This window comes from Trichoderma gamsii (assembly GCF_001481775.2).
Source record: "Trichoderma gamsii strain T6085 chromosome Unknown Scaffold_21.2, whole genome shotgun sequence".
NCBI classification, from domain to species: domain Eukaryota; kingdom Fungi; phylum Ascomycota; class Sordariomycetes; order Hypocreales; family Hypocreaceae; genus Trichoderma; species Trichoderma gamsii.
The window spans coordinates 192916-210476 of NW_020171358.1; the positions used below are offsets into that span (position 1 = coordinate 192916).

Below are 17561 nucleotides of genomic sequence, written 5' to 3' on the forward strand. Positions count from 1 at the left end.
TTCACAAGATTCGTTTCCTAAAGCAGGCTCGTGCGCCGAACTAGTGGCCGCCATGGAGCAAAGTTTCACAACTGGTCGGCTTCTTGCAAGTGCAACGGGCTGGATCTGGATAAGAGCCGCATCCTCTACTGGTTTCAGCAACTCACGGCGGATTCCTGCCCAGAGCAGCGGCGCCGCCTTTATTACAGGCATGGCTTCTATTCTTATCCGAACTCGCGGGACGAGGTTGGCCGAATATGTGGTTGATACGGCTGGGCCAACGGCGAGCTGACGCTTACTGCCGCTATTGAATGGTTTTGGGCGAAAAGGATTCAGAACTGGGACAACGCTGCTCCACGGGATGTCTCTCTGGAGACGCTTGCGTTTCTATCCGCCGTAATCTTGAGCACGCAGCAGATGCAACAGACGAGAGACAGACTCGGCAAGTGCATCGTGACAGTTTCACACAGGAATTTGGATTTGGCTGCAAAATGCCGCTAGAACTGCTCGCTGCCCATTAGTTTCTCAAAGTCGTCACTAATACTAACGGATCAACAATTCTAGTGGGACGCGGTACGGCTCGAGCTCTTAGTTTAGCTGGCGGACGTCCTCCACATAGCAAAAAAGCCATGAAACGCTTTCCGGTAACCGAGGCGCTCTGTAGCCGGGCAAACGAGGCTGATCCTGGCCGCAGAGTTGTAGCACCGCTCTCACGCGGGCAAATCGAATACATCCGATTGAGACAGCTTTGTCAAGAACTATCGATCGAGCCCACAGCTGGCTAGATGGCCGTGGCGGTGGCTGTGGAGGCGCAACAAAGCTATACCATGGTACTGCTACTACTGTAGACGAACTTCCAATGTCTCAAAGGGTGAGACCTGTCAATCCGACATGGCGGTTGAGCCAGTGGATGCGGGAACCCTCTCTGCCAGTGAGATCCAGGCTTGCAACACCTGGCTGCGCCATCCCGGACAACCGGCAGCAAATCCTTGCTGCGTTTCAAGCCACTGTGGAGAAGCTTGGAGACTGGCGCCATGACCCCAAGATCGCTACTCCCAGCCTTTGCACTCCTATGTGGGGGGTTTATGAGACAATACAACACTACTAACCAAGAACTTGACGACCGCTCGAGCACAGCAGCTGAAACATGAAACAAACCCTCTGTAGATACTGAGCATCGTGCAATCAGTGGGCAAGACCGTTGTACTCGTTGCATCCTGGAGGCCCTGGATGATTTAATAATACCGCTCGCTACTGTTACGTCTTCGGGTGCCCTACCTCGTCCTCTATATGGACCGACCCCATCTGATGGTAACAACCACCACCCGAAGAGAAGAAGTTGGGGGTCAGCAGCAGTAGTAGAACCCCATGGTACATTATGGATCATAGAATGCCCTGCTAGCATGCAGGTGTTGCTGGTACTGCTGGCATTGCTGGTTTGATCACCAATTCATTACCTATGCCGCATTACTAGGCAACTCCGATGAAGCAAAGCCCACCTTCAGAGGGCTACTTCCGTATTGCCGACTCATTTGGGAAAAGCAAGAATCTTCAAAATCCCGAGCATGTCCCATACTGGACACTCAAGGGGAGGGTGCATCAAAAAAGGGCGTCGATTGCCTCTCTTCGTTAACGAAAAGGTCAATGCTTCGCCAGATTCTGAGGCATCGCATCCTATCATCCTCTGTGTTGGTCCCGGGCCAGTTTCCGGATCCCTTGAACGCCACCAGCGTTTCAGCTTCAATGCCAAAAACCCAGAAAACAAAACAACTGTTGAGGCCAACAGCAATATTACCATCACCCGAGACAATGACGCTGGACTACCTGTACCAAAATCTTGTGTCTTGCGCCGAGGACGTTTTGACAAGCGTATTAAGCCCTCCGATTTGCCCTGCTAGATCAACCCCAGCGACATTCTCAATATTACGCTGAATGTATTATTGGCAGCTATCGATACGCATCACTTTGGTTGGCACTCAATCGTTGATACTGTCACAACCACAAAGCAATATTTTCCTTGTACCTATGACGAGTTGCCATTTCACGCCAGTTTTTTGTCATTGCCACGCGCAAATATGGAGCCATTATCTAGACCACCAGGTTCTCCACGTGGACAGATGTCAATCATTGTTATGATCTCTTTAATACTACATTCGCAGGTATTAGTTGTTGAAAACGTCCTCTTCAAACCGAAATCTTCCTACCTTGACCGACAATCAGCATAGGCATTTTGTGTAGCTTGGCAAAAGTTAGTCGGCGCCTGCCCCTTGGTGGAATCCTTCTGGGTATGATATCACTGATAAATAGGATGTCGCCGCTCTGCTCATCATGGCGCTCTGATATGCGGTACAAGCAATATGCATAGCCTTGCATGTGCCTAGTAGGTAAGGACTGGCATGATGTATGTTACGGAATATATCTTCCGCCATGCTTTGTCCTTGCGGACTAACAGCACAGTTTCAGCTAGATACAGAGCACAAGAGAGTGCTAATAAATCGCTCCTTCGGGTCACGCCGAGCCTTTCGAGCGACAGCTGAGATCTATCTGGGCAAAATAGCGATCTGCTGATGAAAGGGCAGAACAGCAGCTATTATTAGCCCCGGCCACTCTCTCCGCAGGATGGCCAAGACTACTATATGCATTCAAAGCTCAATGCGGAACGCTAGGAGCACTTTAACCGCACACTACGGCGTACGGCCCGCAGAGAGCGTGGCCAACAGTGACGGGAGCAACTGCTAATCCTCCTCCAAGTTGTTGGACCAGGCGACCAACGAGGGATGGCAATGTGTACTCCGTCAGAGCTGCAGCTGCCAGCATTGCATTACACGGACGAGACCCGCTCTGCATATGCCATGGTTGCCGAGACGTTGCCTTTGATCATGTTTTGAGCACTAATCCGCTTTGCTTTACACGTACCAGCAGTATATTGGCTCAGAAGACGAGGCGCAAATCCCCATGTCCCCATGAGATCCTGCCACGGGAGCTCAACGCCCGCAGAAGCCATCCGCTTCGGCCTCAGAATGCGCAGCTAGAATATTAGCACCCCTCTAGACTCTTCTCCCTCCCTAACAAGTGTTGGAACTAGTGAGGCTATTAGCCCTACCCATGGCTAGTCCTGTTCATCATCCGCTAACTACGAATGCTGGAACGCTTTGACTTGAGGTCCCGTCAGCACGACTTCACTACAGGCCGGAAAGACACATGCTGTACTGTAATAGCATACATTCGAGATGAAATATGTATACTAAAGCTTGGTGGAGATGTATGCTCTTCTGAGAACACACCGCCAGAAACCCTTATGAAGCGGTGCGGAGCATAGCGCTACATACCGATCGCTACTTGTATCCCTCTCTTCTCATCGAGATCCTTCAACTCGCCATTTCGGGCTTCTTACATACAGTGCATCTCTGCTGCTACCATGGGGTGTGGGTAAATCTGGTACTAAACTAGTTCCAGGTATTCCTGATAACCAAAGATTGCCTTGCTTGGCAAACGGTGAGTACATGAAGGAGCTTGGCAAGGAAATGCCAGGTGCCACTTTGCATGAGTTGATTGACTGGAAATGGATCTAAGCTGCAGGCTTTATTTCTTTTACATGTTGGCGTCCCAGAATGGACATCCAGCTGCCTTTGGGACACCTTGTCGGTCCATTTGCCGATGTGGATTGAACACGACACAAATGGCCAGCGAGGCCGAGTCAGCTCTTCGCATAGCGCATCACATCCAGGATTTCGCCGAAGCTACTGTATAGTGTAGAGCCGGAGAAGATGCCGTTCAAATCCCGTCCTTATTCTGTCTATAGGGAACGGTGCGGCTTGCCGCTATTGCTAGCAGTATGTGATCTTTTTTCTCCTGTCCCGTTTAGGCTGTATTATGTGCTTCATCCTTCAACACTTACTTGCAACCGTACAGTTCCAGCTTTGATAGCACGTTGCGTACTCTGTATAGATATGGATGAGCCTCAGAGCTGTCATTGGGCGGAAGAAATCTCAGGGGTGACACTATCGTTGTTTCCCATGGCGACTAGCCATGGGGTATTGTACAGTAGAAGCACACAACTGCCGATGTCAAATCAGGCCAGCACGGAACGTGGCCCATCCGCGTACAGGTCATTCAACAGCGGTCTTGCCAGCACGAGTACATGGCGATAGCACCCCGGAAGCCAGGTGGTTTGGAACTAACGCAGAAGCACGAGTACGGAGCAACCGCTTGGCACGTTTACTCATCTATGCCCTTGTCTGGCGAAGCCTGTCAAAGAATCCTTGGCTGCTAGAATCGATGGTCTTGCCAGCCCTAGTTGCAGGCACAGGGAAGCGAAAAGGAGCGCGACAACGGCTACACGGGACCCTTCCAAGCCTTCTCGCCCCCAGGAAAAGAAAACGGCCTCGAAATCAAAGTGCTACCATCCACGTCATGTGTCACTTCTCACACAGATAGGGCAATCATTCTACGGAGTACAAGCCGATACTGAGATGTACCATGCATCGGCGTGCATGCACCAAGGTGCGTAGGGACCCATTCTGTCGCCCTCCACCCCTCCATTTCGCAACATAGAGAGCTTTCATATATACACACGCGCGCGCTACGTACTCGTAGATCCCAGGTAAGCAGTCAATCTTTGTCACAAACCTGCCAAGCGAGGCGTTGCATAGATGGATGATGCCATTGTATGACCAACAACCGGTCATCCCCTTGTTCTTCTACTGTTGACAGTGTGTAGAAACATACTGCTGTCTGTATTGACACTAGGTACTCCCAGATGTCATTATCTTTTCTACCCTCCCTTCCGCCCCGCGCAGAGAGAGTGTGTAGCCGAGCTGAACAAACGATGGCTTCGAGGTTATCCTGCCCAGCATTTAGTGCTCCGGACCAGGATTCCCCCTGACGTTTTGGTGCAATATTTCGCTACCCCACAGGGCATGGCCTAGACGTTATCATTCTTCATAAACGATGACCTAAATACATCGTGCGGATCGGTTGTAAAAAGCGGATCATGTCAAAGTCCCAAAAGTAGTATCTGCAGGTACGAAGTGCTGTACCAAGGCAGTCTCTTGGAGAAGAGCATATTCCCGGTACCAGGCATCCTTCCCTCTCCTCTCTCTCAGTACCTGTTGACATTTCCTCTGGCAGCAGGCCGCACCCATAGCAACGAGTCATGTTAGTGGCTATCGTCATTCCCCAACGGCCGAGAAAATTCCCATCCAGCGCCGACACAAACGGCGCACCAAATTTCCCGAGCTGTGATTGCTGCTTTGGAAACTTGTCTCCCCCGCTCGTCTATCCATTTTGCAAGGAGAGAGTGCCGGGGAGGGGGGCCCCAGGAATGGACCAACACAGACCCAAACTTGACTTGGAGCCCTTGAAAATCGCCTGATTTTGATTGCTAGGGCCGTCGCATAATACGCAACATAGCTAAAAGGGTCCGCAGAAAAGGGCAGGGACTGGCTGATTGACTGACTGACTGACTGACTGACTGACTGACTGACTGACTGACTGACTGACTGACTGACTGACTGACTGACTGACTGCGGATTGAAATGATCAAGTGCATACATGGCAAGACTGGGAGCACTGTTTATCCCACACACATTTCACCATTCATAATTGTTTGTGATTGTTTAGTATTGTTTGCTTTTCCTTTTCTCTTTCATTAGCGGATCGCTGGATACCGCACTTATATACGAAGTGAACCACCACCCCCACAGATATACGCCATTTTCGTTTAGAAATGGAGTCGCATGAAATGTCACTCTAGGTCGAGACGTAAAATTCATCCAGGGAGGGGGGGGTGGCCAGAAAAGCATGAATTGATCTGCAACTACCATTTATGATGGAATGTTAAATATGATGAGACATACATAAAATGCTACAGTACTAGGTATTGATAAGCAAAGCAGCACGTTGTGCTGTAGTGGTGCACACACCACTGGCAGTAGCATCTATCAAAAGTAGGGGATATCAGAGGCAAGTACCGAAGAAGCTGCTTGCTTTGTTGGGTTAATTTTTAAATCCATGTTATTCCCATTCGGCTGAATACGTAACGCAAGGGCGGGATGAAATGAAGAATGGAGAAGTAACAGAAGACAGAAAAGGGCTCAGGTAACACCTTGGATATCTTAAGCTTGATTGATGGTGTACCAATATATAGGAAAATTCCTCGAATGGGGTTTGTGAATGAGTGATACTGTTGTGATTGTTGCTCTCTAATCACTATCAGCACACATGCACACATCGGAATATTCCGCATATACAAGAAATCCTTTTTATTCCCTTTCTTTTTTTGTTCTCTGCTTTTGTCCATATGGCTAAAATCCATTGTAGATAACGCCATGAGGCCAGCTATTTGGAAAACTTAGAAAAAAAATAGGCATCTTGAAAACGATTCGAGTCGTCTTCAACGCCAGTCCCCCTGCCCCCTTTACATACATCCATATTTGAGCATCATGATACCCTAAATTAACCAAGTAATGTCCACTCTTCCAACATTTTCCTTGAAAATAAATAGTAAAAAAATAAATAAACAGTAATGCCTAGATAGGTAGCAAAGCATGCAAATAAATGTTCAAGATTAGACAGCCTTAGATTCGCAATATTCAAGAATCAATCTCAAGACCCGCCTGTCTCATGAGGTTGTAAAAGATGCCCTGCTTTTTGTACAGCTCGCTCGGTGTATCAAACTCTGCCACTTCACCCTTGTCAAGCACAACGACGCGATCGCTGTCAAGAATGGTGTTGAGTCTGTGCGCAACGGTAATGATCGTCCGGTTCGCAAACAGGGGAGATCGCAGTGTGGCCTGAAGCATGGCATCCGTCTCTACATCGACAGCGGCAGTAGCTTCATCCAGAACCAAAATGTTGGACGGAGTGAGCATGGCACGGGCTAATGACACGAGCTGTCTTTGCCCCTGAGAGAGATTAGAGCCTAAAGTAGCAATCACCTAGTCAGCTTCCGTTCGCCCTAAAATGAGTATACAGCGGGCGTTTGGTCTTAGTAGACGAGCAATATGACAAAACATTTGGCGAATGTGGGTAAGGTGCAGAGACAGGCTAATGTAGTTGGACACGAGAACGACATAGTGGCAGAGGTCCAGGGCAAAGCCTCTCGACATTTGCTCACGCATCAATGAATGGGGTGGATACATGGACATCGCCCAAGCAATATGAGTAAATAGCCGATGACAAACAATCATAGGCAATCCAAGAAACGCAATCAAATGGAAAGTAAAAGGGGGGAAGAGATCAAGAAACTTACCGCCTTCGTTAATCTTTGCTTCAAGGCCGCCTTCCATGCCGGCCACATGGTCTTTCAGACGGGCGTGGTCTAAGGAGTAAAAAAATTAGTAAAAAGTGCAGCGAAAGAGAAAGCAAACAGATTTGCCATGTAGCAACAAAGAGAATAAGATAATAGTAATAGTAGAATGGAAACTTACCTAACACGCTCCATAGCTCGCTGTCATCGTGTACGTGGCCCGGGTCGAGGTTGTCACGAACAGTGCCCTCAAAGAGAGCTGCGTCCTGAGGAATAATAGCAAGACGGCGTCGGAGATCCAACAAGCCAATAGAAGAGGTGTTGAGGTTGTCAATATCGATCTGACCAGTGACTGGCTCAATGAGCCGGAATAGAGCCAATGTCAGAGAAGACTTGCCAGCACCGGTTCGGCCAACAACTCCAATCTTTTCATGGGTCTTGATGTCGAGATTGATGTTCTTCAGAACCAAGTCCAAGCCCTCGCGATAACGAGTGCTGTAGTTCTTGAAGTCGACCTCACCCTTGGCAGGCCAAGAAACAGAGGGGCGCTTGCTAGGAATGATCTCGGGGGCTTCACTGGGCAGCCGGGCGTATTCAAGCACTCGCTCGACGGATACAATGTTGGTCTCGACCTCAACTGTCTGGCGAACGATCCAATTGAGAGAGGTTGTAATCTGCAGGGCATAAGACATGGCCAGACCAACGAGACCAGCACTAAGACCGCTGTGGCTTGCAACAGAGACAATGGCAAAACCGGCGGCAGCAAGGATGACCACGGCTCCAATGAACTCAAGTCTAACAGCAAGCCAACGGTTGGCACTGATGGATGGGAAATAGGCGCGAAGGTTGGCATCAACTCTCCACTCATTTTCAAGCTGGAATCTCTCGATTTGACGGTAGGCGCGAATTGTGGCGACGCCTCCAAGCGACTCTTGGAAGTGAGCGTAGATGGGGCTGCGGCTGACACTGTCCAGACGCTTGAGCTCACGCGAAGTTCGGAGGTAGTAGCGTTGGATCCAGTAGTATGCCAGTGCAATGGGCACAATGAGAGCGATAAAGGCAGGCGTGGATACGGAGATGATGATGAGAGTGAAGCCAGACTTGGCAACATTGACGAAGAGCATATTGAATGTCCGGGCCAAGACTTCGTCAACACGGTAGATATCACTAGAGAATCGGTTCAAGATTCGTCCAGCCGGGGTGGTATCAAAGAAGGACATGGGAGACCTGAAGATAGCGTTGGCCATGCGCTCGTGGAGCTTCCGGGAGGCTTCGATGGAGCAGAAGATCCATAGAATGAGTGTTTGGAGAACTGTCAAGAGAGAAGAGCCGATACCAAAGGCAAAATAGATGCCAATGTACTTTCCGACGTGGTCGTTGGAGCCAACATACTGGTTCTTCTCGGCCCATTCCTTCAGCCATACCGAGCCACCAATGTTGGCCGTCTGCGCGGTGAGGAGCGCAATTATGTATATAGCCACAGCGTAAAGGTTGTTTTCCTTGGCATACTCGCCGTAGACCGACCACTTGACCTTGCCCTGCTCAACGTGCTCTTTGGCTTGCTTTGTTTTGGAGACTCCCGCGACTTCTTCATCCGTAAGCTTGCCGCGAGGTCCCTTGAAACTGGCTGTACTAGCACGTCGCAAAGTCGCCATGCTGCTTGATCTTGGCTTGTCCACCATGGCGGACCCAGTCTTAATGGGTGCCATTTCAGGAACTTGCTCTTGTGCTTCTTCCAGTTCTTCCTTGTCTTGAGTGCTGAGAGGTTCAATGACAGTAGACGTTTCGCTAGAATCTCCGCTAGAGCTACCGCTAGAGGGACTGGTAGAATCATGGCCTGCGGTTCTCAAGAGATCGGCGACAAGTCCCTTTCTAGCAATGAGCTGCTCGTAGGTTCCTCTCTCGACAATTTCCCCATCCTTGAGAAGGGTGATGTAGCTGGCTTGTTTCAAGACAGAAATAGCGTTCGTGGCCAGGATACGAGTCTTGGTAGATAGCAAACCGCGGGGTCCGAGGACATTTTCAATAATGTGTCGGCCAACATGGGAATCCACAGCTGATAGAACATCGTCGAGAAGGTAGATGTCGGCTCTAGCATAGACAGCGCGAGCCAGCGAAACTCGAGCTCTTTGACCACCGCTAAGAGAAATACCTCGCTCACCCACGACAGTTTCATCGCCGTCAGGGAGTTGTGCGAAATCATCAACCAGAGCACAAGCCTTAATAGTCTTTTCGTAAAACTCGGGATCCCATTTATATCCAAAGACAATGTTTTCCTTGACTGTGGCGTTGAGAATCCAGCATTGTTGAGAGCCATATGCAATAGTTCCCCTGACTTCTGCAGAGCCCTTTACCTTGTATAAACCACCGAGAACACTTTGCAAGAAAGAAGACTTGCCGGCTCCAACTCGACCAACAACGCATGATAGTTCTCCCTTGTAGGCAGTGAAGTTGATGTCTGTCAACGCATTCTTATCTTCGTGGCGGTTCCAAGAGAAGGTACCATCTCGGATGAGAACGGTTTCCTCGCCCATTTCCTGAGGGGATTCTCGAACAGTAACAGCATCTGTCTGCAGCTCCTCAGCAGTGAGGAAGGCGGTGAGACGGCCAACAGCAACGGAAGCCTCCACGATGGAAGTGATGACCATGGGGAGCACAGCCAGGGGGAAGGTCAGGAGGTTGAACAGGGCGAGAGCAGGGAAGACAATATCCGTAGTCAGAGGGCGATCCTGGGTGAGAACGAAAACGGTAAAGGTGGAGCAGGAGACGAAGAAGGGCGCAGTGTTCCAGGTGAAGTTGGCCACGGCTTGGGTCGCGCCAATCCTACGAAGGTTCTTCAGCTCTTGCTCGTTGCGGACAAAGTTCAACTTGGCCATAAAAGCAGAGCCCCAGGCATAGAGCTTGATGCTCTTCATGTTGTTGATGATTTCGTTGATCAATCGACTTCTGGCATCCTTGTTCTTCATCTGATCCTTTTGTAGGTTTCTCATCATTCGAGCGACAAAGCCTTGCACGGGCATCATGATGATCATGACGACGACACCTGCCATCATAGACCATCCGACGAGGTTATACAAGGAAATCATGCAGATGGCGATTTGGAATGGCGCCGACCAGGCTTGCTGTGCAAACTGAGTGAGATCTTGGAGACGTTGGGCATCGACTGCCATGTAGTTGACAATGTCACCGGTAGACTTGGATGATCGTCCCTCGTTGGACAGTCGCAATGACTTTCGATAAATTGTCGAGGCCAGACCACCCTTGATACGCATACCAGTTTCGAAAGCAAGTTGGAAATATTGGTGAACCATTGTGGTTTGGAAGACGGCACAAGCAAACATGGCAAGCGCAATAGAAGCGCCCTGAATGATGGGCTGGGGAGTCTCTCCAAGGTTATAAGACGCGACAAACGCAATGAGAAGACGAAGGAGCTGCGGCTGGATGTACTGTGCAACATCATTTCCAGCCTTGAAGAAAGCGGCTGTGACGTAGGGGCCTCCGTAGGCTCGGAACAGGGCCAGCCAAAGTGACGGTGAGTTGGGCCGGTGCTTGAGCTCGTGTTTCCACGCTTCTTCGAGAGCCACGCCCGTGTTCCTAGTCTGGTCAGCTCGGGCGAGCCCCCAGAGATCGTTTTCGGTCAAAAAGATCTTGTAGCCGCGTCTCATCAGTGGTGTCATCCACGAGAAGGTGAGCTTGGAGAAGACGGTGGCGTAGTCTTGAGGACACTCCTCTTCCTCGAGAATGGCTTCATATCCATTATCCAGCGAACGGGGCCACAGCCACTCAACCAAAAACTCCACCACAGAGAGGCCGACCCCGATAGTGTAGGTGATGAAATACGCAAGGTTTTTGGCATAGAGCTGCTGCGAAACCAACGAGCGCTGCTTCACCGCGAATGAGATGATGAGCAGCAGCCAATAGAACAGCACAACCCCGTTTGCGTTTCTCAGGCGTGAATGCTCCAGCCATTGGATTGTAAAGATGAAGAATAAGGACAAGACGAGGACAACAGTAGTCCAGGCTCGGAAGTCGCGATACCAGATGCTTCCATAGCTAACGATTTGGAAAGCGAATTGAACTATGACGTCGGCAATGATGGCTCCGAGTAAGGTCTAATCAGAAATTGGATGTGTTAGCCACACTCTCCCAAGCAAAACAACACTTCCATAGACCCTAGCATACCTGTTTAATCCAGAAATGCGCATTCTTAGACGTCGGCAACTCCTGCTTCTTCTTCTTCAGCCACCAAATGGCGATGGCGCCAAAGAGGATTCCATAGACGGAGACAGTAGCGATCCAGACGTCGACGAAGCACGGCGTGAAGTCGTATCGGAACGGACTCAGGGGGCCCCATCCCTCTACATTGCCGCAGAAGTTGTTGCACGAGGCGTTGGCGGCGAGATAGTTGCTGCCCAGCTCCTGTTGAGGTCGGTAGCCGGTGAACGAGCCGGTGTGCAGCAGCACCTTTTGCTCGCTGTACGGATCCATGATTGCGATCCAGCTCTTGTCTTGTTCAAACGTGCGTGCGAAGTTGTTACCGCATGCTCGACGTCGGCCTATCGGTGGTGAGGCTGAGGCGCAATGATGATGTCGAAGAAGCTGCTGTTAGTCGGTCAGTGACGCAAGGGGTCGCGACACGGCAAAAAAGGACCAATGCGTCGGCGCGGCGCAAGGGATTTGTGTTTGCGGTTAATGGGGGCTCAGCCGATGCAAGACCTGGCGATAGAACCGATGAGGCAGCAGTAAACAAAGAGCAAAAGCCTTGAGCTCAGGGAAGAAGAAAAAAAGAAGCTGCCCGAGCGACCGAGATTGAACAGAAACAAATGATACCCACTGGATTTGGCTGTGGAGACCTGTGCGCGCCGAACTACAGAGGCTTCTGGCGGTGCTTTGTCAGCTCGCGCAAGTCTTTTCAGCAGGTACCGCCACAAAAGGCCGCTAAAGGGGCCGCTAACTGTCCCACAGAGCCCCAGCTGCTACCAGGCACAGAGCCGGTGACGAATTAGAGGGCCTCTATTACCCCGTACGGCGCGCATTGCAGCAGTGCTCACAGGCCAGACCACTTGCTTAAACAAGCAGAGCGCTGGGGATACGATGCTGGCGCTAAATCCGATATACCCATGACCCCAAGCGGCGGTATCGGACGGCTGTTGGCCGATTTCCGTGGACAGCCGCTTACCCTAGAGGGGCTTTGAATTCCGACGATTTGGTTCTTTTTCTTCTTATTTCCTAGACAAATCGGCAAATTTTGCCATGGATGTGATAGTTTCGTCCTCGCTGCATGAATTCTACTGTGCAGTTGACCCTACATCAGGGTGCTGGTAGATATTGGAGATTGCAAGATGCTATGTGCTAATGGCACAACTAGTATGGGTGAGACAAAAGTGCCATAAAGTCTCACTTGTGGTAGGTTTTCAACATTTTCCTCCTTGTCTAAGTCATTCTCGCGGTGGATAAAGTAAGCCGGGCTTAAGTAATGGTGCGAAGAAACTCGACGACTCTTCCCGCTAGCCACTCTCGAGCTTCTTCTTGCAAGACAGTGTGACCCGTTCCCGGAATGAGGCCAGACAATGGGCTCACAAGCGAGTTCGCTGCCTGATACTTCTTGTTCAACGCAACTTGATCAACCGTTGACGGCACAAACTCGTCCTTTTCCGAGTGTAGCACAAGCACAGGTTTGTTGAAACGGCCCCAAAACCCTATTACTGTTTCGTCATCAAGATCGGAAGAAAAGTAATCATCGGCGCCGCTGTTAAGGTTAATTAGCCTTGATTACTAGCGGTCTGACAGGTGGCCAACATACCCTTTGGCAAACAGGTCGTGGAACCTGCTGGCGGATATCGGTGCGTTCAGCATGGCAATCGAATGCTCAGCAGGCAAGCAGTCGCCGCCTTTGCCCTCGGCAATCATTTTGTTAGCATAGTCAAGTTTGGAGTGCCAGTTTGGAAGAAAGGTATCCAGAGACTCCCTGTCTGAGACAGGTGCTTGAAGAACGAAGCCATCTACGGGTTCGTTGGCGTATTTTGCATATTTTGTATACTCCATACAATCCTATCAATTGTCAGTCTACGTATCCGGGTTGATGCAAATGGATGGAAAAAAATACCTGGCATCCGGTTGAATGGCCGAATAGAATAATCTTGTCCCGACCAATGGAGCGAAGGTACTTGACAAGGGCAGATATATCTAGAACATCGTTTGCCAGGGCTGAGGTCCCGAAACCATCAAACGAGCTTCTGATTCGTGCTTCAAACACAGAGTAACCAAGCTCCGGAGTCTTTTCCAGGCGTCTGGCAACAGTCCGAATATACGGCGTCGAATGAGGGCCATCTTTCAGGCCTCCAATAAAGACGAGCGCATTCTTGGCTGATGTATTTCCCATCTCGTAGGCGACGGCGCCTCGAGCTGGGGACCGGAAAGGATGAGCCAAAAGGGGAAAAGGGCCTTCAGACGCCATTTTGTTTGTCTGGAAGTTCTAGTATCGTAAGTGGGAGACTGGAATTGGAGAACGGGCAGATTAAGGGACTTGGTCTATTCGTGCCTACCTATATATGCAAGGCAGCTCTCCATTTAACTTTCCATGTGATGAGGGGCAAAAATTACGTAGAGGTCCGTCCATGTTACCATGGCGGGGGAGCTTTCGGCGGGGAGTCAGAGCTGCGATAGCATTTGCAACAGCTCAAGGACGGGATAGAGGCCTGAGCACAGTATCGAAAAGAGCTGTTAGCAGCTGCAGCAAGTAGAGGATGTACGATACTTCGCTCAGTTTCTGCTAATACCACCTCGTTAGCGTCCGTCTTGCATAGGGCTTAGGCAGCTTAGAGTGGCAAATACAGTATACAGACGATTTAGATACTGTACTCCAAGCAAGCTTCACTCCATAGGCCGTTCTTAGTCTACTCTTGACCTTTGACACTGGCAAAACCAGCCAGAGGCTCTTGTGAACGTTGATACCGCTGTATTTACAGGATTTCAAAACATCTCTTCTCATTTCCGGCATCTGTAACCGCACAAACAGAGGGCGATAAGAGACCATGTGCAGGTAGCTGCTCGAAAAGCTTTGCTGTTTAGTGGACCATGGAGACAACTCCAGCCGCAAGAGAACGAAATGAGCTGTTTCAAAAGGTGTGTTGCTGCATATTTTTGAAGTATGTCCAATGCTAATACAATGTAGCTGAAGCCATGCTGTGTCAAAGCAAGCCAGCTGGCGATTCGGGAGCCTGAGGACCCGAAGAGCCATCGAGAGCTGCAGGAACTTGTCAAGCAGATCCTCGACATCTTGAATGAGCAGATTTCGACAAATCCGCTGGCCCTGGATGAGAAACTAGCAGAATATGTCTCCTTTCCACTGTCTCACATTTTTCGCCATTCGGAACGATACCCCATGAGTCTGGTGGAAGACTGCGTCAGATGCTTGACTATTCTCATTGTTCACGGCTGGAAGTCCAGGATATCTGCCAAGCTCGTGCAGCAGCTGTTCAGTTTCCTCATATTCATCATCGATGGCGTCCCGGGATCCGCCAAGAGAGATGTGCCCGAAGAAACAGTGCTCGAGGCGTTCCGTGCCGAAACCGCACTGCTTACTACCGCAGGGTCATCCCTCATGGCCGCAGCAGGACTCTCTGAGCCTGAGTCGATACCGGTGCTGGGCCATGGAATTACAGTCATCTTAGATGGAGTATCAGAAGGTGCCACTCCAGAAATCCAGCGCGAGGCACTGCGAACGTTGGAGGCCCTCTATGGGGCTATCAAGGAGCACGCTGCGCTAGCCAGCTTCCTACCAGGAACAATCTCGTCGCTTGCCAAGGTCCTATCAAAGCCAACTCGATATAAAAAACTAGTTCTAGCAAAATGCCTTGGAACTACGCAAGTTGTATTAACAAAGGTGCTGTCTGATATGCGTACACGATCCATTCTCGCCACCGAGACGGAAAGCCAGAGTGACGCTGATAAATCCAAGGTGCTTGGCCCTGCGTGGCTCAAGGCTACTGTAGCCCAAGTTCAAGTGGCCTTGTCAGTGGTGATGAAGCTACGAACTCACGAGGCATCTGAGGTCCGTGAGGCCCTAGGGAAGCTGTGCATTACTTTGCTGGATGAATGCCACACTACGCTATCAAACTGCACTCCCATACTCATCGAGACATCAGTGATCCTTGACCAAGGGTCCGATCAAGATTTAATGACGGAGACAAATTTGAGATATCTGGTGAATATATATCCGGAGCTGGGAGAAACCATCAAGTCGGCCGTCTACGGCTGGATGTCGAGCCTCCCCCGTCTTATGCAGGCAAGCGACGAAAAAGTAAAGGAACAAGCAGTCTATAACCTGTCAAAGGGGATTGAGCTACTTCGAAGCCTGAGGATTGAATCGTCTACGCTCGATGATTCAATCGCCATCACTTTGAGAGAAAGCATAATGTCCATCGTCACTACGTCTAAAAGCCACCACTCTAGCGTTAGCAATCATGTGCTCCTGTTGGAAGATGGGTCTTCAGATTCGCCTACATCGAACCAGTCGCAGTTTCAACCAATTCTATTGGGCTATGAAGGCCAAAAGCGACTAAAGAGCGAAGTAATGGATCTTTTACGAACTGTTGGCTCCATGTCGCAGCATGCAAAGATTGCTGCCGATATGCTGGACTGCGTTCGAGAATCAACGGCTCTCAATCAAATGACTGCATATTGGCTATGCTTTGAACTGGTCAAGGCAGCACATGCTCATTCTGAGCACACGGATGCGCTGCTTGATCTATCAGCTTTTACCGACCAACCAGAAGAGATAAACGAAGTATATGACGAATTATACGACTTCTCGGTCCAAGTATTGGACTCACATACTGAGACGGGCGAGACTGATTGGCGCTTAGAAGCTATTGCTCTCGAAATCATGGCGTACGCTGCACACAGGTCTGGTGAAAAGTTCAGACCAGAGCTCATTGACGTGCTCTTCCCCATCGCCACGCTTCTGGGATCAGACGAAGGTAACCTTCAACAGCATGCCATTGCTACACTGAATAGCATAGCCCTGTCATGTCAGTATTACAGCGTCTCTGAGCTGATTATTGACAACGTTGATTACATGATCAACTCCGTCTCGCTACGCCTGAATACATTGGACATCTCCCCAGCATCAACGCAGGTAATGAAAATGATGGTGCGGCTGGCGGGGCCTCGTCTAGTGCCGTTCCTGGACGATGTTGTTGAGTCAATGTTTGCTGCTCTGGAAAATTATCATGGATATGCGTCTTTTGTGGAAAGCCTCTTCTCGGTCTTGAAGGAGATTGTTGACCAGGCAGCCCAGGCAGACGGACGGCTTTTAACCCACGTTGAGCAATCATCTGTCAATCACAAGAAAGAAGCACAGAAGATGGAAGACTTGGAAACTCTCTTAAAAATTCTCGGTAAACGCAAAGAGAGAGAGGAGCGGGATAGGATAGAGATGGAAAACATGGAGGCTAGAGGTGGACATCCTGGAGTTCCGTGGACGAGCGATCTGGCACAAGGAGATAATGAAGATAACCAAGGGCAGGCTGAGCCTCCCAGGGACGAAGAGAAGCTGCCCAATTCTCCTACATACCGGCTTCTACAGCGAGTGGCATCGCTCACGCAGCACTACTTGACTTCTCCGACACCGACGCTCCGAAGATCACTGCTGGAGCTTCTCACTACAGCTGCATCCGTTCTTGCGGCCGACGAGGACTCATTCCTTCCCCTTGTCAATGCAATCTGGCCTGTGGTTATCGCCAGGCTACATGATCCCGAGACATTCATCGTCATCGAGGCATGTGAAACTTTGTCTGGGCTGTGCAAAGCGGCGGGAGACTTCCTGAGTACTCGGTGGAAGACAGAGTGGGGAGACGGACTCCGCGACTGGTGCCGGAAAATCAAGCAGCAGGCCTCGAGAGATAAAAGCCGCTCAAACATGTCTTCTTCACAGGGCCTCTCACAATCTATGCCAAGCAAGGAAATTGTGATTCCCATAAGATCAAGCGATGGTCTTGAAGTCCAGCCAATTTCCGTAAAGTCTACAGAGCCTCGCGGAGGAGGGCTCGGACAGCATGCTTCTCCGGTGAGAACATGGGAAGCGGCTGTGAAGCTCCTCACGGCCATTATATCGTATGTGAGAGTCGAGGATGAGATGTTTGATGAGATTCTGGACCTGCTTGCCGATGTCATGGAAAGGAATCAGGAGGTGAGAGATGCGCTTGAGGTTATCAATGCGGATGCGGTTTGGGCTGTGAGGTATGAGCGCGGGCTTGTGGAGGCGAGTCCGGCGCCGGTGTTGGAAGGGACTGTGTTTCCAGAACTGAGATGTTAGAGAGAGATTGAACAA

General features: G+C 50.2%; 3 protein-coding genes across 3 annotated transcripts; 2 read left to right on the plus strand and 1 right to left on the minus strand.

Moving 5' to 3' along the window:
• Positions 1 to 1544: 1544 nt before the first annotated feature.
• On the plus strand, positions 1545 to 1877 carry TGAM01_v206269 (hypothetical protein; the record flags this gene model as incomplete). Its single annotated transcript, XM_024549837.1, has 1 exon — positions 1545 to 1877. One exon carries the CDS (start codon positions 1545 to 1547, stop codon positions 1875 to 1877), a length of 333 nt encoding a protein of 110 aa, XP_024405401.1.
• A 4695-nt stretch (positions 1878 to 6572) lies between these two features.
• Positions 6573 to 13685, minus strand: TGAM01_v206270 (hypothetical protein; the record flags this gene model as incomplete). Its single annotated transcript, XM_024549838.1, has 7 exons — positions 6573 to 6901; positions 7232 to 7300; positions 7410 to 11340; positions 11411 to 11830; positions 12809 to 12977; positions 13032 to 13279; positions 13335 to 13685. The coding sequence occupies 7 exons, from the start codon at positions 13683 to 13685 to the stop codon at positions 6573 to 6575; spliced, it is 5517 nt and encodes a 1838-aa protein (XP_024405402.1).
• A 620-nt stretch (positions 13686 to 14305) lies between these two features.
• On the plus strand, positions 14306 to 17546 carry TGAM01_v206271 (hypothetical protein; the record flags this gene model as incomplete). The annotated part of the gene is made up of 2 exons (XM_018806999.1): positions 14306 to 14353; positions 14403 to 17546. The coding sequence occupies 2 exons, from the start codon at positions 14306 to 14308 to the stop codon at positions 17544 to 17546; spliced, it is 3192 nt and encodes a 1063-aa protein (XP_018659700.1).
• Positions 17547 to 17561: the final 15 nt, after the last annotated feature.